This window comes from Salvelinus alpinus, chromosome 5, assembly GCF_045679555.1.
Source record: "Salvelinus alpinus chromosome 5, SLU_Salpinus.1, whole genome shotgun sequence".
In the NCBI taxonomy this organism is placed as follows: Eukaryota; Metazoa; Chordata; class Actinopteri; order Salmoniformes; family Salmonidae; genus Salvelinus; species Salvelinus alpinus.
The window spans coordinates 42565017-42590520 of record NC_092090.1 but is presented as its reverse complement, the minus strand read 5'-3'; the positions used below and the strand labels follow the sequence as shown (position 1 = coordinate 42590520).

Genomic DNA, 25504 nt, shown 5'->3' with positions numbered 1-25504 from the left:
TACTCAAATCCCTGAAATCTGCTTTTTAGGCTTTGCTGTCCTATTCATTGTTGATACCCAGACGCACACAGACGATGGAAAGGAAAAGACTGCAACATTTTTTTTGAAAAATGGTGAACCGAATCAAGGCTTTTTAAAAAGACGGAATTACTCACTGAGAAATATTGCAAATGCTTGAATCCATTACTCAGTTATCTGTATATCATGTCTGTCCTCTAAGCTGTTTTGCGATTTTGTCTTTGAAATGGCCTCGTCACCTCCTTGAAGACTGCGGGGGAGACATTAGGCCTAATTCATCTCATCTCCTCAGGTGTTGAACAAGGAGACTGACTGGGTCATGGTTTAATGTCTAGTCTGTCTTGTTCAGTCTGTATCCTAGGTTGGGTATAAAGACCACTTTACAGTGTAGGTGTGTGCTTACAATTTTCAGGTTAAATAGCGCAGCATGACAATCGTTACTCTGGCTGGCTGGGTGATTGTGCTATGTGGGATAATACAAAAGCATCACATTCCATAGGTACTACAGCATAGTTTTGTATTGAGGAATGAGGGTACCTTCATTTGAGAAATTCTGCCAGTGTGTTGATGCCTTTCTGATGAAGGGGACCTGACTGAATGACACAGAGTATATAGCAATTCCACCTCTGCTTCCAAGCCTCTTGTATCCACCCACCCACCCACCCACCCACCCACCCACCCACACACACACACACACAACCTTTCCTAACAGATCTTTGTTAAGAACTCTATTCTTTCACCCTCCTCTTCACTGAGTCCTTGAAACTGTCTCTCGGATGTATAGCTCGGTTCTTTTTCATCAAATCTCTTATATTCCAAGGCAGGAAAACAAGACAAGCTCCTTATTTTCCTCCTCGCTTTCAACCCCCCAAAAAAGAGCATAGCAACAAAGCCCTTCGTTTCTTCGCAAGCAAACCAATAACCCTCTACCCATCATGCCTTTCTCTAGCAGGAAACGCGCTGTGTCAACATTATCAGGCCGGGCGGTGAGATAACCTCCGGTGAGGTGGGCAACAGGGCTATTATCTAGGAAAACACAGAAGCCAGGCTTCAATCAAACCCCTGGGGCTACAGCCCTGAAAGGACCTCTCACCCACACACGCCACACTGACCGATACCACAGCCCAGTCACTCAAACCTACTAACACAGCACGGAGATGACGATCGCCGAAGTATAGAGAGGAAGTCCGTACTCAACCCCATTCCCAAATAGAACAACTGTCATGGCTGACGGCCCACCAAATCTGCTCCATTGCCAGAATGCCTGTATAAAGACGGCTGGCCGACTGTCAACTGTACACAGCATCTGTCCTCGTTGGACTTACCCGAGGCGTTCTTCAGGTAGCCGTTGGAGTCCACTGTAGTGTAGCTGACGTATGGCCCAGGCTGGTTCACACCAAACGGCTGCAAGGTCAGAACACCCACAGCATTAGAGTAGAACACATATATCAGTGACCCATTCTCCCTGAAACAACAGATCTCCCCACCATGTAAATTCTCAACACAGACGCCCAAGTCTGACACAGACATCTGTCCTCCTCCATGACCTGCCTCAGAGGTTTTGGCCGTGTGTACAGAGCGTGTGCAACTCATCCCTGACCTTTTTGAAGCCAGGGGGGGGGGTCTGGGCGCTCTGCTCTGAGTCCTTTGGGTGAAATAAAAGAACAGGTCTAAGCCCTAGCTGGCTGGGTCCCAGCAGACAAAGAGACAGGCTACAGTGAGCCTGACATAGCAGCCAGCTCCATCACATCCTCTGCATTATGCAGTCATACCCACTGCTCCTGGTAATCCCTCAAAAATGGTAATGAACAGCACAATGTGGCGAATCGGATATGAATTTTTAAACGGTTCGGGGAAAAAGAAAATGTGCCCCCCCAAACGTAAATTAGGCCTACGCTACGTAGCTTTCTCTGTATTTTCAAGGGAGGACTTGGGGAAAGTTTAGGCCTGAACAGAGTGATCATAAATGAAGTTACGTCACCTTCTGATTTAGAGCCCGGTGTAATCTTCTGGATGGGTTACCATAGATACCAGTCACCGATGCAGTACCACCTCTGAGCAGATTTTGAATGGTCCTTCTCATTGAGGTAGCCCTTTACAGATATCTACTGAATTTATTCAAAAAAGCACAACCAATTTTATTCTCAAGCTGATGCACTCCAAAGCCACATAGATGGTAGACCTCACGTTACATAAGTTAATCACTGAGATGGCGTGGAATGACACTTATACTGACGAACCTAATGTTTTGTACACTCAGTGCATGTATTGCGATTCTCATGATTCTATATGTATTGCGATTCGATACTGTGACTCTTTTGCCGTTGGACGTTCAAACATATTGCTCGCCATATGTCTGCTGCGGACGGAACAGGAGAGAGCCATGAGAAAACCCGTTTTGATCAGTCGTGGAAATGAAAGTGCTTAAAACGAATTGGCTCCCTGTTTAAAAAGAAGATGGAGAACAAGCTATGAAGGGGAACATTCTGGAGTTTTGGTTAACGTACGGCCAACTAGCGCAAAAATAATATTGCGATACCGTCAAAAATAATCAAATACATTTCCCCACCCACCACTAGTACTGTGGGGAAACGGTTCTCCGCATGCTATAGGGTGATCTCTGCAGAGCGGGAAATGACTGAGTGGTCGTATGGAGGCCGTATTATCTCTTCATTATGGGCCGGTGACGCCTAATGAAGAGAGCTTTCTGTCTGCCTCGGTTTTAACAGCCTAATGAAAACTATGGCAGCCTGTTAAGAGTGTGCAGCCAGACTCCCACACCGACAGACACAGTACTGTCATATATATGGCATGTGTAGGCCTATAGCTTCACCAGACTGAACAGTTGTACTGTACTGGGATTGGAAATTGAACAGAAGTTCTGTGGAAACTAAAGGGAGAGGAGGTGGATAGTGATAGACAACGAGACAATAGGTGGGAAGATAGACAGAAGAAGGTTAGAGTGATAGATGTGAGGGACTTAAGGAGGAGGAGAGCGGTGAAAGCAGCCCAAAGCTCCAGACATGGGCTCGATCAATCACCCGGCTGAATCAGGCAATGGGGGGGGGGGGTGAGTGTGAGCGGACACACAGTGGAGAGGCAAACACAAACACTACGACAGGACCAGCACCAAGCCTGTCTGTCACAAGCCCTGGGGATGAGGGACTATCACATTTTATATTTTTTGCCATTTAGCAGACGCTCTTACAGGACCAAGATGGTCAGACTGACTAGTTACAAGATAAGCCTTTTCACTTTCTCAAAATGTTTCTATCCTTTTTATCTTTCATTTCAATATCTTTCATTTCAATGTACCTCTTCGGCTATCTTTTTTTCATTGTGGTTACAATGCACACGCATACACAGAGGCACTAGTCTTACCTTGACGTTTCCCGGGCAGTCGTTAGAACAGAGTCCACTAAGCACTGAGGAGGAGAAAAGGAAGACTGATTAGCTAGCAACAGGGACTTGATTTGTCTTACACAATCCCATACAGATTTGTCTGTGACTAACAACACGGCTAAATGAGTTAGACGCTGTATGGATAATGACGTCATCCCTGTAGGAAAACCCGAACTTGGTAGACTTAAGATAGACCTGCAGTGCTTATATTGTTTTTCTGTGGACGCTTATTAAATGGGGAAGCTAAATAAATGCAGTCATTGCACTGTAAAAAAACAAAAAAACAGGCAAAGAAATTGTATTTGAAAAAGTAATTGGTAGTAAAATGAACACAGAGAATAAATGAGCTCAATAATAAGCTGCAGGGGAAGTGTATGAGTATTTGTGTGCATATGGAGCAGCAAGGAAAAAATCCTGAATTCTTAATCAGCAATAAGATAAATTAATATATTAGCATACTAATTGGCTGGTGCTGGTAATTTGCACATTGAAGTTGAGCTGCTGAACACTTCTTTAATTAGGATCTACCATCATGCATGCGGTGTACTGCTGCACACTGTTTATCTGCATTAAGGAGTGCAGCCAGTCAAACAACCCCATTCAAAGTAAACACATGAAAGTTCTTCCTCTTTAGAGCTACTAGGCCTAGTCCCAGAGAGACCGACCGTCACTGTTGGACCATGTAGTCTACTGTATGGAACTGAAGGATGTGTCTGACATTGGAATGAAGTGAGGCAATTGTTTATTTCTTTATGTACTTTTGACCCCCTTTTCTCCCCAATTTTGTGTTATCCAACTGGTAGTTACATTCTTGTCCCATCGCGGCAACTCCTGTACGGACACGGGAGAGGCCAATGTCGAGAGCCTTGCACCCTCCCGAAATATGACCCACTGCTTCTTGACACACTGCTCGCTTAACATGGAAGCCAGACGCACCAATGCGTCGGAGGAATCACCGTACAACTGGCGACAGTGTCAGCGTGCATGCCCCCGGCCCGCCGCAGGAGTCGCTAGGACAAGGACATCCCGGCCGGCCAAAGCCTCCCCTAACCCGGACGACGCTGGGCCAATTGTGCGTCGCCTCATGGGTCTCCCGGTCGCGGACGGCTGTGACACAGCCCGGGATTGAACCCGGATCTGCAGTGACGCCCCAAGCACTGCAGTGCCTTAGACCGCAGCGCCACTCGGGAGGCCTTGAGATGAGGCCCTTTGACCTATACGTGGAGCAATTTGTTGGGTTATACCTCTGTGGTCGATGGGATCGATACTGCCCATGTTGAAAGGTACATGTTCTGCTGCTGATTTCATCGGTTACAGCCCTATTCAGGACATGAGAACGCAGATATCCATCTGATCAAACACTGACCTGGGCCCGGTTTCCCAAAAGCATCTTAAGGCCCAATTCATTGTTAAAACCATTGAGCTCAATTGTTCTAACGATGAACATAGCCTTAACATTCGTTTGGGAAACCGGGGCCTGGGATCAGGTCCAACACCTGTCAGCCGTGTGCAGGGGACAGAGCAGATCAATAGATCATAAAACGTTAGGCCTCTAAACCCAGAAGGGTGTTACTGTTTGCTCATTGAAAACCATGCTCGACACTGACCCAGTCTCTGCTTGGGATGAACCCATCTCATATAACTAAGGCTGCCCTCTCCAAATTCATTTCGATTTTTGGAACTCTTGTATAAAAAATATAAAAATATATGTTTTAAAATGTAACCTGTATTACTATTCTCACCATGCCAAGTTCCCAGAAGGCCAAGTTCATTCCAATCCACACTGACCCGTGGTGTTGAGGTTGGATTAGAAACCCTTCTCTTTCCAAAGGATCATAACAACAAAGATCTGATCCCTAGTCACTAGTGGAGCCACTATGAAGAGGAGCTAGCGCAACATCTCTGGCTTGTTTAAAGGACTATGGGGACTGTGACTGTGTCGTAAATTGGTTAGTAGAATGGGTAAATCCAATCAATGGAGACTCCATAAAGTGCCTGACACAGGCAGTGATGCGTGGCTCAGGGAGAGAGACAAAGACGGGGAGCGTCAGTGACTGTGCCTCGCCGCTGTCCTTCACGAATCACTGGCCATGCTACTACTGCTCCAGGATGTGGATGCTTCTCTGTGTGCTTGGATAGACAACTCTCCCTCTCTGACTCTCACAGAGCAACCCCCCTTCCTTCTAAAAACCTAGTCTTTATTCACAGCTCCCTCACTTTTTCCTCTTCTGTTGTCATTCATTAAACTCATTCGCAACAGGTACCAAGTAAGGGTCACATACGGACCTGGGACCGCCAACACAGTAAATATTCAGGGTTTATCCAGAAATCCACAACTGTGCACACAGACACTGGTCTGCTGCCTCTACTCTATTGGATAGAGCTATTTGTCAGAGGGAGCTGTGACAAGGGCGATGGGACTTGCCCACTGAGGTGGAGGATGAAATGGACTGTCAGTGTATTCTGCTTGTGTACATCTGGGCCTGTGTACTAGTGTGTGTTCTTTGTGTGTACAGATGTAGGATCTTAAATTTGATCCAGTTTGCTACAGCAGGAAAATAATCTTATAGCAACAGGAAATTATATTTAATATATATTTTTTCTTCTCCCCAATTTCGTGGTATCCAATTGGTAGTTACAGTCTTGTCCCATCGCTGCAACTCCCGTACGGACTCGGGAGAGGTGAAGGTCGAGAGCTGTGCGTCCTCCGAAACACAACCCAGCCAAGCTGCACTGCTTCTTGTCAGAGGAAACCCCGTACACCTGGCAACCGTGCCAGCGTGCATTGTGCCCCACAGGAGTCGCTAGAGCGCGATGGGACAAGAACATCCCTGCCGGCCAAACCCTCCCCTAACCCGGACGACGCTGGGCCACCCCATGGGTCTCCCGGTCGCGGCTGGCTGCGACAGAGCCTGGACTCGAACCGGGATCTCCAGTGGCACAGAGACCACTGCGCCACTCGGGAGGTGCATTAAATTGACATTTTTGAAGGGGTTAATACATTTTCTGTTTGGGCAAATCAAGTCTGACATTTCTAAGTGGAAATTACAAACTTTATAAGCCTTTTTAAAACTCAAATACACTATACGTTTTGCAGGTCCCCGTCCCCGCATGAGGCCTTTTGCCTTTTGGTAGACCGTCATTGTAAATACGAATTTGTTCTTAACCGACTTGCCTAGTTAAATAAAGGTTAAATAAATTAAAAATCTCAGCAACAAAATAGTGATCAAATTAATATCCTCCATCTATAAAGTGACTGTAGAGAGTGATGTGCCAGTCTAGTGATGTGATGCGATAGTCTAGAGAATGAAGTGTGGGACATACAGAACTCACAGGGTTGGCTAAGAGAGCAGCTTTAGAGGAGAATAAATATAAACATTAAAGACCTGTTAAAAAAAAACTCTTTAATTTTCATCTGATGGATAATGTGCTTATTTATTGCCAGGGCTTAGTTCAAGAGCTTCATATAGCCTATAGTAGAGATAAGGGATTCAATGCAGACTTTTGTTCATCCAATGCACATTACGACATCTTCATGAGGGCTTTACATGATCGTCATTTGGCGAGAAGGCTTTGGGGTTTGTTCCTTTAATGTCTGTGCATGTGAGAGACCATGGAGCAGAATGAGAACTTAGCTATCTCAGTTGCTGGCTGTCGCCATGAGTTAGGTGGGATTTCTTGTTGTGTTAGGATTTATGTCACCCTGCTATCATGCTGTAATGTTTTAAGAGGTGGCATGTTGCTACTTTGCCGCCAGGCCGGTGCATGGGCTGTAGACTTATCAGACAGATGGGTTGATAAGGGACTGAGTGTCCGGTTCATCGTTCCACTTCATTGAGCAGGACACCAGCATGGCTCAGAGGAAATAACATCATGTGCACGCACGCACACACACACACGCGCGAGGCCAGATGTCTGAGCCATCTCTGACATCCTAATGAGAGCTGTGGGAGATGCCCTCTCTCTGTTCTTGGCTGCATCAGTTTGACCTGAAATCTGACAGCACCATAATTCAGGGCTGCATGGTGCTGTTGATGTGCTCTGAATGAGACTCTGTTCCAGGACTGTAGAGTGGAGCTAACAGAACAGCAGGGTACTGTAGTGTACATGCATGAGAGCCTGTAGCTGATCTGGGTTGACAACTGCCTTCCCAGGCCCAACTACTGTCAAAGCATGTTCAAATCCTCCACCAGTCCAGTCCCTCTAGATCCTTTCCTGGAAATGCTGTCTGACGGCTCCCACATTTAACCGCCTCCGTATCATCATCGTCATAAAAAGAGGTAAAACCATAGGGAACCATGGAAACCAAGCCAACGTCACAAGAAAAGAAGAGCCACTCCAAGCTGTCAGATGACGTCACACACGGAGCAGGCCTGGCTGCCTCTTGACAGGGGGAAGCCACATGTTATGTCACCACGCCACGCCAGCGGCTACAAATCAATTAGCAGTCCTACACTGCCAGCTGAGCAGTCCTACGCTGCCAGCTGAGCAGTCCTACGCTGCCAGCTGAGCAGTCCTACGCTGCCAGCTGAGCAGTCCTGCTCAGCTGAGCAGTCCGTGATGCTGCTTTCTTTTTCCTCAGGCCTAATCTGGGCTGGTGTTGACCCTAGGCTTCACATCTGCCAGACAGGCAGTGACACACATTGACATTTTCGTCATTTAGCAGGCTCTCTTATCAAGAGCGACTTACAGGAGCAATCAGGGTTAAGTGCCCTGTTCAAGGGCACATCGGCAGATTTTTTTCACCTAGTTTGCTCGGGGATTTGAAACAGTAACCTTTACTTTTACTGGCCCAATGCTCTTAACTTCTAGGCTACCTGCCGCCACACACACACACACACACACACACACACACACACACACACACACACACACACACACACACACACACACACACACGTCTTTCTACCCGCTGCCGTTTGTATTTTACTATTACCTGTCTTCAGGATGACCACCTGCTCATAGTTGAGTAATCCACGAAGGAAGTGTATGATGTCAATCTCCTCCCAGACGGTTTTGAAGTCTAGTGATCTGTTATGTTGGACTGATCTAATGGTAAGTCATAGTCATACCCAGCCTTCTGCTCTGACATCATTCAACTACCTTTGTTTGAGGCTTATTTGAAGGACGAGCTTCAGCTGTCAATCATCTGCAGGCTGCAGACATGAAATGAAATATCCCATCTGTACTCCCGGAGATGCATTATATATGAGGGTGGTGGAGTAGTCAGAAGACCTTTAAGACCAAAGTCAATGGATGACTACTGGACATGGGAGAAAAGTTTCCTTCTGCAAAATGGTAACCCTCGAAGTGCTATCAAAACTGTGTCAGATTGACAGCTATTGTAAAACCGGAGAGGAAACACAGTAATCTATATATTTTTCTACTATATCCTTTTCCCCCCGAATCTTCTTCTCACATTTGTTATGTGCCTGTTTGAGCCCTTTACATGTGTGCCTCCATTGTGAGTTTAATTCTGTATATTTTAATTCAACACTCAATATTACACACCGAATGCAGAAACAACCAATAAACCAGCAGAAAAACCTCCAGAAATATGGACTCATGTCTTCAAATTCCAAAAGAGAGCGGAGAGCAATGTCTCTATGAAAGCTCCCTTATCTGTTGAGCTGAATTGAAATGTGAGTGAGGGTGGTTACTTCCTGACTGACAGCTTGGCAGAGGCGGAGAGAGAAAGGGAAAGGAGGATGTGTACTGGACTGAACAAAGCCTGCAGATGTTCCTCAATGCAGCGAATCTGCATCCTAACTAGAGAGGAGGAGAACGTAATCAGCTCACATAGTTCTGTCTGTCACTCACATTCACACACAGATATAGACCTGCATGTAGACACACACACAATCTCTGTAACCCTTTTCTAACGTTTCGACTTTGAATCTCTCAATATCTCTTTATTTTTTATTAATCCTCAAGTAGATCATGGGGATATGACTGCTGAACTAGGCTAGTTCACTGAAGTAAACACTTGTGACAATGTAGGACCAGTGTCACACTACCTAATTCTTCAGTAAAAACAGAGGGATAACACATGGCTTTCTGAGATAGACGGTTCCTGTTCTCCCCTAACGTCTGGGTATCATCTTCCCTGGGTCCCGGTGTGACGCTCAGCGACCTGATAAATCTCAGCTACCTGATTAACTCTCCTAATTGAAGGGCCAGTTTGAGTTAACACTGGCTTCAAAGAGGCAATAGTTAGAGACAGTTTTATAGGCCGGGGTCATCAACCTTTTCTTGCCCAGGGACCCCCTCCCAGGCAAACCGGCAACCCAGGGACCCCCATCACGCATTTGCCCAAAATCACCAGGTGAATGATAATTGCAAAGGAGAAGTAATCAACTTTAAAATGAATAGATTTGGTAGATCGTTTTTCATTATTTTGACCAACCGACATAAAATCGGAAGAGCAGCTAAGCGCAGCTATTGAGCTGGTTACACAAAGGTCAGCAAAAAATTTACAGTACCAGTCAAAAGTTTGGACACAGCTAATCATTCCAGGGTTTTTCTTTATTTGACTATGTTCTACATTGTACAATAATAGTGAAGACATCAAAACTATGAAATAACACAACATGGAATCATGTAGAAACCCCAAAAAGTGTTAAACAAATCAAAACAAATTTCAAAGTAGTTACCCTTTGCCTTGTTGACAGCTTTGTCACACTCTTGGCATCCGCTCAACCAGCTTCATGAGGAATGGTTTTCCAACAGTATTGAAGGAGTTCCCACATATGCTGAGCACTTGTTGGTTGCTTTTCCTTCACTCTGCGGTCCAACTCATCCCAAACAATCTCAATTGGGTTGAGGTCGGGTGATTGTGGAGGCCAGATCATCTGATGCAGCACTCCATCACTCTCCTTCTCGGTCAAATAGCCCTTAGACAGCCTGGAGGTGTGTTGGGTCATTGTCTTGTTGAAAAACACATTATTGTCCCACTAAGCGCAAACCAGACGGGATGGTGTATCACTGCAGAATGCTGTGGTTGCCATGCTTGTTAAGTGTGCCTTGAATTCTAAATAAATCACAGACTGTCACCAGCAAAGCACCCCCACACCATCACACCTCCTCCTACATGCTTCATGGTGGAATCCATACATGCGGAAATCATCCGTTCACCTACTCTGCGTCTCACAAAGACGCAGCAGTTAGAACCAAAAATCTCTAATATGGACTCATGAGACCAAAGGAGAGATTTCCACCGGTCTAATGTCCATTGCTCGTGTTTCATGGCCTAAGCAAGTCTCTTCTTCTTATTGGTGTCCTTTAGTAGTGGTTTCTTTGCAGCAATTAGACCATGAAACCCTGATTCACGCAGTCTCCTCTGAACAGTTGATTTTGAGATGTGTCTGTTACTTTTACTCTGTGAAACATTTATTTGGGCTGCAATCTGAAGTGCAGTTAACTCTAATGATCTTATTCTCTGCAGCAGGGGTAACTCTGGGTCTTCCTTTCCTGTGGCGGTCCTCCGAATTGACTTAACTTCATGTCATAAAGTAATGATGGACTGTAATTTCTCTTTGCTTATTTGAGCTGTTCTTGCCATAATATGGACTTGGTCTTTTACCAAATAGGGCTATCTTCTGTATACCAACCCTACCTTGTCACAACACAACTGACTGGCCCAAATGCATTAAGGAAAGAAATTCCACAAATTAACACTTTTTTGGTTACTACATGATTCCATATGTAATTTCATAGTTTTGATGTCTTCACTATTTTTCTACAATATAGAAAAGAGTAAAAATAAAGAAAAACCCTGGAATGACTAGGTGTCCAATTTTTGGACTGGTACTGTATGTCCATGTCAAGAAAGCTTACCAGCAGCCAGCGGCACTGGTAGCCTACTCACCGGTGCTTTTTCAAAGCCTATGTCAGATACTAGTGTAACTTGCTCAAAATTAGGAGTTGAGAAATGAAGTTGACACCATTAGAAATATTATCCTCTTCTTTACCATAGGAATAGTAGTTCATTCTGTTGTTGCGAGCGAAATTCATAAAAACATTGAAATAAAATAGAAATAGGGCCTACCGAGTGGTGCAGCGGTGTAAGTCACTGCATCACAGTGCTAGAGGCATCACTACAGACCCAGGTTCGATCCCGAGCTGTATCACAACCGGCCGTGACCAGGAGTCCCATAGGGCTAGTCACAATTGACCCGTCGTCGTCAGGGTTTGGGGAGGGTTTGGCTGGTGCGGCTTTACTTGGCTCATCGCGCTCTAATTACTCTTTGTGGCGGGCCGGGCGCCTGCAGGCTGACCTCGGTCGTCAGGTGAACTGTGTTTCCTCCGACACATTGGTGCGGCTGGCTTCCGGGTTAAGCGAGCGGGTGTTAAAAAGCCCGGTTTGGCGGGTCATGTTTCGGGAAGACGCACGACTCTACCTTCGCCTCCCGAGCCCTTTAGGGAGTTGCAGCGATGAGACAAGATCGAAATTGGAGAGAAAAAGGGGAGTAACATTTTTAATATATATACAGTGGGGAGAACAAGTATTTGATACACTGCCGATTTTGCAGGTTTTCCTACTTACAAAGCATGTAGAGGTCTGTAATTTTTATCATAGGTACACTTCAACTGTGAGAGACGGAATCTAAAACAAAAATCCAGAAAATCACATTGTATGATTTTTAAATAATTAATTTGCATTTTATTGCATGACATAAGTATTTGATCACCTACCAACCAGTAAGAATTCCGGCTCTCACAGACCTGTTAGTTTTTCTTTAAGAAGCCCTCCTGTTCTCCACTCATTACCTGTATTAACTGCACCTGTTTGAACTCGTTACCTGTATAAAAGACACCTGTCCACACACTCAATCAAACAGATTCCAACCTCTCCACAATGGCCAAGACCAGAGAGCTGTGTAAGGACATCAGGGATAAAATTGTAGACCTGCACAAGGCTGGGATGGGCTACAGGACAATAGGCAAGCAGCTTGGTGAGAAGGAAACAACTGTTGGCACAATTATTAGAAAATGGAAGAAGTTCAAGATGACGGTCAATCACCCTCGGTCTGGGGCTCCATGCAAGATTTCACCTCGTGGGGCATCAATGATCATGAGGAAGGTGAGGGATCAGCCCAGAACTACACGGCAGGACCTGGTCAATGACCTGAAGAGAGCTGGGACCACAGTCTCAAAGAAAACCATTAGTAACACACTACGCCGTCATGGATTAAAATCCTGCAGCGCACGCAAGGTCCCCCTGCTTAAGCCAGTGCATGTCCAGGCCTGTCTGAAGTTTGCCAATGACCATCTGGATGATCCAGAGGAGGAATGGGAGAAGGTCATGTGGTCTGATGAGACAAAAATAGAGCTTTTTGGTCTAACTCCACTCGCCATGTTTGGAGGAAGAAGAAGTATGAGTACAACCCCAAGAACACCATCCCAACCGTGAAGCATGGAGGTGGAAACATCATTCTTTGGGGATGCTTTTCTGCAAAGGGGACAGGACGACTGCACCGTATTGAGGGGAGGATGGATGGGGCCATGTATCGCGAGATCTTGGCCAACAACCTCCTTCCCTCAGTAAGAGCATTGAAGATGGGTCGTGGCTGGGTCTTCCAGCATGACAACGACACGAAGCACACAGCCATGGCAACTAAGGAGTGGCTCCGTAAGAAGCATCTCAAGGTCCTGGAGTGGCCTAGCCAGTCTCCAGACCTGAACCCAATAGAAAATCTTTGGAGGGAGCTGAAAGTCCGTATTGCCCAGCGACAGCCCCGAAACCTGAAGGATCTGGAGAAGATCTGTAGGGAGGAGTGGGCCAAAATCCCTGCTGCAGTGTGTGCAAACCTAGTCAAGAACTACAGGAAACGTATGATCTCTGTAATTGCAAACAAAGGTTTCTGTACCAAATATTAAGTTCTGCTTTTCTGATGTATCAAATACTTATGTCATGCAATAAAATGCAAATTAATTATTTAAAAATCATACAATGTGATTTTATGGATTTTTGTTTTAGATTCCGTCTCTCATAGTTGAAGTGTACCTATGATAAAAATTACAGACCTCTACATGCTTTGTAAGTAGGAAAACCTGCAAAATCGGCAGTGTATCAAATACTTGTTCTCCCCACTGTATATATATTATATATACCCTGTTATATATACCCTGTTATAGGCAAATAAAAGAGTGTCATCGGTGCAATGGAGACAAAAGCATATCAGTCGGACTCTGCAGCGAGCTACCGAGCGCCGGCACGTTAACCATAATAGCACCGGAGCCTCAGGAACCAGAGGCGGGTGCAGTTTGAAGATGAGTTTAAAAAGATCAATGCTGGGCCTAGGCTGGGCGCTGAATGCAGCAATTAGCTGTGTCTCTGGGTCCCACCGTGGGCCTTTATCTTATAATTTCATCCTGTGAGTGACCCAGACTTAAAGTCAATACCACAGTGAGGCCGCTCGATAAGAGCTCAGGGGATCTGAAGCCGGCGGAAAACAGCTCCTGTCACCACCTGACGTACAACACACCAACAAGGGGAGGAGGGTGGGGTTGCTCGAGTCTGAGCCTTGTCAAAAGTCACCCTATGGACTTGGCAGAAACACCCCATCCATTATTGATTGCATGTTGGTAGAACCCCAGAGACTGTTGTCCTTACTGTACTTCCATTAGGGCCAGATGAATCACCTGCTCTTCCTCCATCAATGCCCACCTTCAATGTCCAACACTGGCAAGTCTGTCAATCAATCCCAACCTGAAATCCCTCATCTGTTCCCATTCCCTCCCTCTCTAACCCCCTGACACCATCCCTCTGAACACCACAACAACACAGTCAGAGTGTGAGTGAACCCCAGCCCATCTTTTCACTGCACACACAGTTTATCTACCCATAATCCTTCCAAACACCTCCCCCATTACTACGTTCACAGGCTTTCTTCATGCTGAGGGCTGGAGGGAAGGAAGACGCGACTCGCGTTTCAAACAGTCACAGCTGAACTGTGAGACAGCAGAGTTTGTTCTGCATGCCCACCAGTGGGTTATTGTGTGACACCAAGACTGGCTTGTAAAGGGAGGATATCCATGCTGCTCCGAGCGCTCTTGCAGATGGGAGGACTTTGTTAGAGCAATAGGAGGACAGAGCTCGTCTCTCTGGGTTCCCGGCGTGCGCCGTCAGAGGCGCGCGAGCACGCACTACTCAGTGTGCTACTTGACGCGTACTGTACGCCACAGCAGGAGCAAGAGGGCACAGGCAGTAGTTTGCCATTCGTAGTTAATTACCAGAGTGCTTGCTCCCTCTCCGGCCACTTGACGACTTCAGCACACTGCTGATCTACCAGTGCTTTACTGAAGAGAAACAACCAACAGCTCCGAAAAAAGAAGAGGACAAATCCTACTGGGGTCAGTCGTGTGAGACGAGGGGAGTGTACATGTGAAAGTTTGTGTATGTGTGCAAATGTGGGAGTGTCTCCGCGTCTGGGCCTGACGTTATAGGCAGAGGAGCAGTCATAGCTCACAAACTAAAGCAGCCCACCAGTGGGGCTGTGGAGGGAGAGATGGGACGAGAGAATGAAGGAGAAGGAAATAACTGCTTCGCCTTTAATTAAAACCCAGCAGGCGGGATTAAATGGCATGAAAGTAGCTTTTTAGTGGACACTTTCCGTTTTTCAAAATGTCAGCTTCCCAAATGTCAGCCACCACTACAGCCACACTGCTACTCTTTCTTCTAGGCTGGGGAGGGGAGCCACACAGAGGAATGAGGTGAGGAGTTCAGTTAAAACACCCAAAGGATGCCGGGAGATGCATGCCCTGCAGTCATTCGTGTTTGTATTGATGCGTGTGCTGTTGTCTAATGCAAACTAATAGGGATGTAGCCTGCAGTCATCAGAGCGTATACACCGCCGCCGACTCTAGTCTCAGGGAATAAGGATGTTCTTGTGATATCCTGAAAACAGTCCGATATAAAAACCTCATGTGCTCTTCTTCGGCCTAATGCTTGAGAGGAGTGCATAAAATTATGCGGTGATGAAAAAGGGGAGATCTACATTATCTATCTACAGTATCTACATACAGTTTTCAAACAGAACTGTCGAGTCTAAACAGAACTGGAGAAAAACAAAAGGCGCGTGCACAGAAAAGGAATACAAAGCACGCATACAAACGTGCATGTTCACAGACATGGACTCATGCACGCACACACACACACACACACACACACACACGCGCTACCTGCAGAAGGTGAGAAGTTCCGACTCACCAATCACTTTGACGAAGTACGCGTCGGCTTCAAAGTTGTTCTTCAAAGCGTGGATGGCGAAGCCCTCTCTCCCCTCCTCTTTGCTGAGCACGATCATATCCAATATTCCCTGCAAATGACAAAATGGTAATACATGACGAACAAAAAGGAAATGGAGGCAAAGCTTTCTTTGATGGTCTCTTCTGATGTACCACTTCATCCCCGTTATGGATAGAGAACAGATCCTCCATTACAGCAGTTATCTGCACTCCTCTCACACTCTTTGTCAGGGAATTACAGAGAAAATGAGCCAACTCCCAGAGACGGGAGTGGAATATAGATATAGAGATGGATAACTACTCCCTCCACGGAAACGAGGAGACAGGGCATATCGCACTAAAATACATATCATAAATAAATCACACAGCCAAAACAAACACATTGATTATGTAAACTCTAAGCAGGCAAGGCCATCTTGGATGTGGTAATGAAAGAGAGGGATGCCGGGAGGCAGGCGGTGATGGGTTAAGTCAGAGCGAGACAGAGCTCTCAGGAAGAAGGATGGGGAGGGAGGAGTGGAGGAAAACTTTGACTAAATAAGACGTAAGCTGTCCCAGATGGTGAATCTTGGTCAGGATGAAAGCTACGTGTCTGTTTAAAGATTTTTTTAAAGACAACCAGATTTGAGATGCAGCAGATCTCACTCTCCAAATCTCCTGAAGAGCTGATGGGCCCAACCCGTCTTATCTACACCTCTCGACCGCACACATCTCATCTCAGAGGGGGGCTGTGCTGTGAGCTGATTGGGCTCCTAAGGGGACAATGACCGTGCTCTGTCTGTCAGGCCCTGTCGCTTCACTGTGCCAGGGCCGGGCTGGCATCCTGCGCTAGTTGTGCCCTGCAGTGACAAGCTCATCTTGGCACACCCTTCCGTCGGCCCAGAGTGGGATTAGGAAAGAGAGAAGCTGCCGTAATCTGCTTGCCAGCGTGGGAGAGAGTGCCTCATGAGCGCGCCATTTCCAGCCTCATGTCGCTACCGCCGCTGAAGCCTCTCAGGGAGACTGGTGACAAAAGAGGATCCAGAGCCACCCACAAACAGGACAATTAACAAGACTAACCATACTAGAAGACACATACTAGAAGACACAAAGAGTAAATTCTTGCAGACAAAATGAAAACACTCCCCAATGGATTTCTGTGCCATTCAAACTTGGACTTTGTGGAGGTTGTCATACAAATTGAAACAAAATCCCACTAAACCCTGCTCTGCGATGATGTAAATGAGACTACATGACAAACTTGGATGAAGGTCAGGGTGACCTAACCTGACCTATCCACAGCAGTAAACACAGCTGCTGGTGGGATCTAGACTACAAGACAGAGTGAAAAAACGGCAATACTAAAGTCATTGAGAGTGGCCAGTCTGCCAGTCTCCCAGTCACAGCTGGTGTAGTAACAGCTCTGCTGCTGGTTAATTGGTTAATGATGAGACGCGAGAGCCCGAGGTCACCAGTGGTCTTCCTTTAAATGAGCAGAGCCCTTGTTTGTGTTACAGTGTCGAGGCGTAAAGACAGGAGCCTGGGCTAATTAGAGAGAAAGAAAGCGAGAGAGAGAGAGAGAGAGGAGGAGAGGAATAGAATGGGATAGGGGGATGTGCTCACATCCTCATAGATGTCAAATAAGGTGGCAGGGGGAAGCGAGAGGGAGAGAGTGAGAGTGAGAGCGAGAGATAGGAGGATGTACTCACATCCTCATAGATGTCAAATAAGGTGGCAGGGGGAAGCGAGAGGGAGAGAGTGAGAGCGAGAGAGAGAGAGAGAGAGAGATAGGGGGATGTACTCACATCCTCATAGATGTCGAAGAAGGTGGCGACGGCGGCCCCGGGGATGGCCCCCAGGTCAGACTGGTCCCAGTGGACACGGAACATGCGGCCCACATCCTTACAGCTGGCGTTGTCACACGGAACATTCTCCAGAAGGAAGGCCTGCTGGCCACTACAACACAGAGGAGAGAGGAGGAGATGCTGTTAGGGACTGTACAAACACATCATGCGTTAATCGATGGATACTGTACACGCACGCACACACACACACACACACACACACACACACACACACACACACACACACACACACACACACACACACACACACACACACACACACACACACACACACACACACACACACACACACACACACACACGGACACGGACACAGACAAGGACGGACAAAACAACAGAGGTAGGTACTCGTCGAAAGATGCTACAACATAATTAAAACATAGCTGAAAATTGACTAGAGCAGGGTTGTCAAACACTTTTTGCCCGCGGGGCTGCATTCGGTCTTCACCGAGGTCCGGAGGGTCACACTGAAAATTAGTTATATTTGCTCTACGTAAAAATCTGGTAAAATTAGTCCTCTATCCCTCATTTTGGGAGTTTTGATACTCCCCGGCTGTCTAACTTTCATTTTGGTGATTTTTAGCAAGCTAGACACAGTCAAGAAACTGTATAAATGTAGGTCCATTTTCATTCCTACACAGTTCCCATTTGGTTTTAGTTATTTTAAAGTATATTGATTTTTAATATATTTTTTTTTATTGTATTTTATTTCTTTATTAAATGTTTTACTCAAACCACCCGCGGACCGGATTGGGCCGTACGTTTGACACCCCTGGACTAGTGAAAGGGAGCAACGATACAACAGAGACCTGTGCAGAAAATACTCAGCTAATAGGCAATTAGTAGCCGTGTCCACAACGGAGAAAGAAACATACGACTTGTTTCAATCCATTTGAACGGGGGAGGGTTAGAACTCCAGAATGTATTGAACAGGGAAATGGAAAAGTTTGGTTGCAAAGCTTCCATTTTCCAACATTTGTTTGAGGTGTTTTTTTCGTCACTTTCTTTCTTCCTGTACTCATTTCTGTCGAGACGTTAGCCCGTGTATACGTCTTCAGATCTTATCCTGAGTGTCGAAACGGAGCAAGTCTAAAAATAGAATCAGCGTGAAAATGTTCTCTTTTTCCGCCTGTCTTTTCATTCCATTCTCTCTCCCTCTCTCTTTTCTGACTGCAGCCGTCTTGAGCACTGAAGGGAGCGTTGTGGTGGAGAGAACCGGCGGCTATGAGGCTGATAGAAACTCTCACCCTTGAGGACGGCTTGTGTGTGTGTGTGTGTGTGTGTGGGGGTTTTGAGAGAGACAAGGTATGAGTGAGAATGTGTTTCCATCTTTGTGTGTCGCTGAAAGACTGAGAAATGTCACACTGCAACGAGGTTCCATTGGTATGCTCACCACATCGCCTAGCAAGATGGAGAGATAAACAAACTAGGAAATGGAGACAGTCTCCAACTCCAACACACACAAAAGCATGTCCTTCCACATTATGAAGCCAGAGGACAAACTCACACATTCCCTATATTCTCCGTCCCTCTCTTCTCCCACCAGGACACACGTCTGCATACTCATTTTAACATAACAAAAAGCCCAGCTTCTATCAAACTGGGAGGACGTTGAGACTAAGGTGTTGAAATGACAACCTGCTGTACTTCCAGTGCGGAGCCTTCGTCTACCAGGGTTCAATTAAAAACTCCATCTGGTGGATCGTGTTCCAGGCGGCTGGATGAAATCACGTGAAGACAATTTGAGGACAGGCATCATGCTATGCCGCCCTGGCACTTTGTAAGGGATTGGAAGGATAGGTGAAATTACACATGTAGGGAAGGTTTGTTTTTGACTTGTCTGGTCATGTCAATATGGACATTGGCATTTCTCTCCAGCCGCATGGCCGGATCCAACACACACCACTAGCCTTTAGTTGTGAGAATAACCATCCAGAACTTTTTATTAATATTAGATGTTTACTAAGGAAGTCTGGGCAATACAAGGCACTGTCTGGACACAGATTGAAGTCACAAATTGGTCATAAGTGCCAACCACAATGTGTGGCATGATTAAGTCGAACTAATGCCACTCTGGAGCGCTACCACATGCCCTTATGAATTTGGCAAATCAGAGCCTTCATTCAAATGAACAGTTCAATGTACATCTGAATGAACCATGTAGTGTGCAGCTCAACAGAATCTCACACCTGAGACAGGATTAGAAATGTGGTTGAGGATCTTTTGGCTGTAAAAGCCGAACAACAAAGGATATTTTTTGTCCTTATTCCAAATTGGATAGGCAGACAATGGTCTGCAATTCTCCCCTGTGGATGCCAGTCTGAGTGAATGCCCCCAGTGGCCAGCCTCCAGGGTTGGGCACACAGCCCTGCAGAGAGGAGTGTTGCAACACACACTCCTGTGGACAAACATCATTCCACAGCTAACTAAATACACACACAGCGTCTTGTCCGTCCACAGGCCTGTTGGAGATAAGGATTCCTTCTAGCTTGAAGTGGTCAACAACATCAAGCCCAAACTACGTCCTAGAACCGCCTCCTGGGTAAATACAATCAGCACTCTGTCAGAAAGAGATTTCCCTGGGAGGACACTCAAATCAGTAATATCTATTCTCAACTGGATGGATGAAAGTACTAAGATTCTGTCTTTGATTGGGTGTCCGCCTCATAATCAGCCCCACATCTCAATCGAACTGATGCCTGTGTTTATCGATCTCCTCTGTGCAGCTAACGATTGCCCTAGAACGTGTTGCAACACAGGAGTGATGCTGACATTTAAGACTTTCAGGCTGAACCTTAGAGATAGCACCCATTGTTATTCACCGCTGTGTGCGTGTGTGTGTTCTCTCTCTCTCTCTCTCTAGGCCTTTTTGTCTTCTGAAAAGCCAGTCTCGCTCCACAGGGGATGTGAGGGCTGTGATGAGCACAAGGTCAGGAGAGGTGCTAGCATCACTGATAAAGGGCAATAGCCTGAGTGTATTACAAATCATCTAGGTAGGATACACTAGAGCACCCTAACACAAACACACAGAAGCGAACACACACACACACACACACCTAGATTCTAGAGCCTCCAAGTCTTGTCTGTGTGGCAAACAGAGCAGAACACGTGATCACACCCAACGAGTCAGCTCCAAAAGCTCATTCAGAAACACACACACACTCTCACACTCACTAAACAGAGACACACACAGAAGTACTCACACCAAAGCTCACACAGAGGTAAACAGACAGAGATGCAGTACACAAGTCTTGCTCTCCACCAAGTTAAATGATTAACTGCAGCAGAATAATTCAACTGCAGTCACACTGGTACGAGCTCCATCAAATTGAATGTACTTCTCAACCCTCCACAATTACTTACGATGACAGAAATTCAATAGTATTACATACTATTGACCTGGCTTTCCCAAACTCGGTCCTGCCCTGGGTGTACAGTGCATTCTGAAAGTTCTTTCCCTTTTTCCACATTTTGTTACATAACAGAAATATTCTTAAAAATACAGAAATCCACAATCTACCCACAATACCCCATAACGACAACGCGAAAACAGGTTTTTAAGAAATGCTTGCAAATATATATATATTTTTTAAAACAGATACCGTATTTAAATAAGTATTCAGATCCTTTGCTATGAGACTTGAAATTGAGCTCAGGTGCATCCTGTTCTCATTAATCATCCTTGAGATGTTTCTACAACTTGGAGGCCACCTGTGGTGAATTCAATTGATTGACATGATTTGGAAAGGCACACAACCGTCTATATAAAAGGTCCCACAGTTGACAGTGCATGTCAGAGCAAAAACCAGGCCATGAGGTCGAAGGAATTGTCCGTAGAGCTCCGAGACAGGATTGTGTCGAGGCACAGATCTGGGGAAGGGTACCAAAACATTTCTGCAGCATTGAAGGACACCAAGAACACAGTGGCCTCCATCATTCTTAAATGGAAGAAGTTTGGTACCACCAAGACTCTTCCTAGAGCTGGCCACCTGGCCAAACTGAGCAATCGGGGGAGAAGGGCCTTGGTCAGGGAGGTGACCAAAAACCCGATGGTCACTCTGACAGAGCTCCAGAGTTCCTCTGTGGAGATGGGAGAACCTTCCAGAAGGACAACCATCTCTGCAGCACTCTACCAATCAGGCCAGAAATCAGGCCAGATGGAAGTCATTCCTCAGTAAAAGGCACATGACAGTCCGCTTGGAGTTTGCCAAAAGGTACCTAAAGGACTATCAGACCATGAGAAACAAGATTCTCTGGTCTGATGAAACTAAGGCTAAACTTTTTGGCTTGAATGCCAAGCGCCATGTTTGGAGGAAACTTGCCACCATCTCTACGGTAAAGCATGGTGGTAGCAGCATCATGCTGTGGGGGATGTTTTTGAGCTGCAGGGACTGGGATGCTTGTCAGGGTCGAGGGAAAGATGAACGGAGCAGAGTACAGAGAGATCCTTGACAAAAATCTGCTTCAGAGAGCTCAGGACCTCAGACTGGGAGAAAACTTCCCTATCCAACAGGACAACGACCCTAAGCACACAGCCAAGACAACGCAGGAGTGGCTTTGGGACAAGTCTCTGAATGTCCTTGAGTGGCCCAGCCTGAGGCCGGATCGAACATCTCTGGAGAGACCTGAAAATAGCTGTGCAGCGACGTCCCTGTCCAACCTGACAGAGCTTGAGAGGATCTGCAGAGAAGAATGTGAGAAACTCCCCAAATATAGGTGCCAAGCTTGTAGCGTCATACACAAGAAGACTCAAGGCAGTAATCGCTACCAAATGTGCTTCAACAAAGTACTGAGTAAAAGGGTCTGAATAGTTATGTAAATGTAATATTTCAGCTTTTTATTTTTTATACATTTGCAAACATTTCTAAAAAACTGTTTTTGCTTTGTCATTAGGGGCGGCTGGTAGCCTAGTGGTTAGAGCGTTGGACTAGTAACCGAAAGGTTGCTAGATCAAATCCCAGAGCTGAAAAGGTAAAAATCTGTCGTTCTGCCCCTGAACAAGGCAGTTAACCCAGTTAACCCTGTTCCTAGGCCGTCATTGTAAATAAGAATTTGTTCTTAACTGACTTGCCGTGTTAAATAAAAGTTAAATAAAATAAAAATGGGGTATTGCGTGTAGATTGATGAGGGGGGAAAAAACGATTCAATCCCTTTTAGAATAAGTTTGTAATGTAACAAAATGTGGAAAAAGTCAAGGGGTCTGAATACTTTCCGAATGCACTGTACGTTTTGGTTTTTGCCCTAGCACAACACAGCTGATTCAAATAACCAATGCTTGATGATGAGTTTGTCACTGAATCAGCTGTGTAGTGCTAGGGCTAAAACCAAAACGTGCACCCAGGTTGGGCCCCAGGATGGAGTTTGGGCGATTCCAGACCTCCTTCCACCCAATGAATCATTTTGTTATCTCAGTTTGTTCTGGCAATTTTCACATAGAAACGTCATTGGGAGGAAGGACGTTTGACGTGCTTTTTACATTTGTATCACAAACCATTTGTGAGAAAAAAAAACATGAAAGTGGCCATTTTAGGCCCTTTTTAGACATGTACATGCATCCTGTAAGACCCTATGATCTGTGAACCGTACATGATACAGACAACATCTTGGTGTCATTATACTCCTCATAATATGGGGTATGTCTAGATTCTGAAATACACATTTTCACATTCATTTATTCAACATTAAAACAATGAATATTAATATCTCAAAAGTACTTATCCCCCCAAAAAAATTCCGCCTACGCTGGCGTGGAATCGGCCATACAAGGCAACAAATACCCTCTCAGCAAACTACTTCTGCAATGAGACTGACACTGAAGAGTGAAATCACACAGGACACAACTGGAGATTGTAGACAGACCCTCGGAGTAATAGAAAACCCTGAACATCAAATACCCACTTCACCACTCAGCACAGCAGTGTTTCACCGAGGGAAGAAGCATTTTAGCTGTCATCAGCACCCTGTAGGCTGTGGACGCGGAAAGATCCAGACAAAATCACTGAAATGCACAGAATCCATATTAAAGACGTCTCTGATCCACTCTCATTAGCAAGAGTAAACAGATCGGAGATCAGGTAACAGGTTTTAGACAGATGTGTAACTCTTCGACTGGGTGTGCGTCTATGTGAGCTAAAGGGCTCAGCACTGGGCATGTTATATCAGACACAGAGCCCCGTCCCCTATAATGCGGGTGTGAGTCCTGGCCGGGAACCTGCCGTGCCAAAGCACTCTCAGGCTCCTCACTAATTGGCCACTGTGGACCCTCTGAGAGGCCAGACTGACAGGATGCCTGTTGCCTGACCTCTCTCTCCTCCTCCTCTTCTCCATCCACCAGCCAGCCCAGCCTGTCGGGAGAGGACACCCATCCCAGGGGAGGGTTTAACAGCCCAGACAGTAGTTCACCCTCCCATCTGAGGAAGAGAACTCACCGGTCATTGAAACTCAGCAAGACCAACTACTTCTGTCAATGAATGTGTGTGAGAGAAAGAGGGGTAAACAGAAAGAGAGAGACACAGAGAGAGAGAGAGAGAGAACAAGAGATATAGGCAGGAGGGTGTAGTTTGAGGGAGCTGGGGGATCCATAGAGGCTGAAAATGACAGAAAGAAGCTGTTACACCCTCAGGCACTCACAAAAACAGCTTCTGATAAAGAGGCACTTCTCAGTATTGTAATTATCATGTGTCTCTCTCTTTTGTCCTCCCTACTCCCATCACTCCTGACAAACACTACTGAAACACAAGCAAAGTGATGAGGCTTCAGTTCCTTCCTGTCTGTCCATCCCTCCCCCTAAGGCTGCTTGAGAGAGAGAGAGAGAGAGAGACACGAGAGAGAGAGACACGAGAGAGAGAGAGAGAGAGAGAGAGACGAGAGAGAGAGAGCGAGAGAAACACACGAGAGAGAGAGACACGCGAGAGACACAGATATAATGTGAGTGAGTGAGACAGAGAGGTAGAGAGCAGACAAGCCCTTAGAATGGCATACTATTCAGTCCTTACCCATTCCACCATAACATATTCAGTGCCCGTCCACCTAGTGCCTTCTCCTACCCTGTCCAACCTTCAGCCTCCTCCTCCTGGTCCTCTCCCTGCTACTCCCTGAGCACTGTGCCCTCTGATCTCCAGCCTGTGATTATTCATCTAAAGGACACTGACCCATTTAAATACACCACTAACCACACATAGATTCTTTGTTTGAGAGCATACCGTTTTCTGAGTATGCCTATATCCTAAAATCTACAATAAAGAAAAAAGATTACAAAACGTGAAAGGGTCATGCTAGTGTTGTTGGGATGAGAGATGTGCACAAACATTATCTCTCCGACATACCAAACGGCATAAGGGCATTATCTGTCAGAGTCATAGACCGCATATGATGGTCAGAGTGCTGGTCTACTGAGAAGAGACCAGCCCTGTCATTCGACCAGGTCAGGGGCACAACATTACACATGTCAACATACGCGCGCAACCTCTTTCAAGGAAAGCAAGTGTCTATGACAAGGTCAACATTACCACCTCTTTCCGTGAACTTAAACCAAATCAACATTCATAACCTCTCCCCCACTGGCTCAGACAGACAACCCTCCTCTCTTTCCAAGGTCAGTTCAGGAGAACCTACGGTGCTGTCAGTGTCACAATAACACACTTCTGTTCACAGGACTCAGGGATTATAGGTCCATGATAACGTAAATGACATGTACAATATCTCTATTTTACAGAGGTATGAGCAGGTTGTGGCTAAGCCTAACTTGCTTTCCTAGTCTTGCTACCCACGTATGTGATTTAATGGCATTGCCTAGCAACACCATGGCTTGCGGTTGACGACTCAGTCGGGGTGGATACAGATAGAACACCACAAAGAGCCACGGCTCAGTGTGCGTGTGGATATAGTACTAGTGGAATGGAAGGTCAGTGTGTGCGTGTGGATATAGTACTAGTGGAATGGAAGGTCAGTGTGTGCGTGTGGATATAGTACTAGTGGAATGGAAGGTCAGT

The 25504-nt window shown here is 46.0% G+C and overlaps 1 protein-coding gene across 1 annotated transcript in view; it reads right to left on the bottom strand.

Moving 5' to 3' along the window:
- Positions 1-25504, bottom strand: part of LOC139576211 (T-cell immunomodulatory protein-like) — a 123021-nt gene that overhangs the window by 25816 nt on the left and 71701 nt on the right. The window contains exons 11-14 of the mRNA XM_071401993.1: positions 17454-17604; positions 15632-15740; positions 3400-3443; positions 1344-1422 (exon numbers count right to left, since the gene is read on the bottom strand). Coding sequence (XP_071258094.1) covers positions 1344-1422; positions 3400-3443; positions 15632-15740; positions 17454-17604 — 383 coding nt within the window. The remainder of the gene's footprint in view (positions 1-1343; positions 1423-3399; positions 3444-15631; positions 15741-17453; positions 17605-25504) is intronic.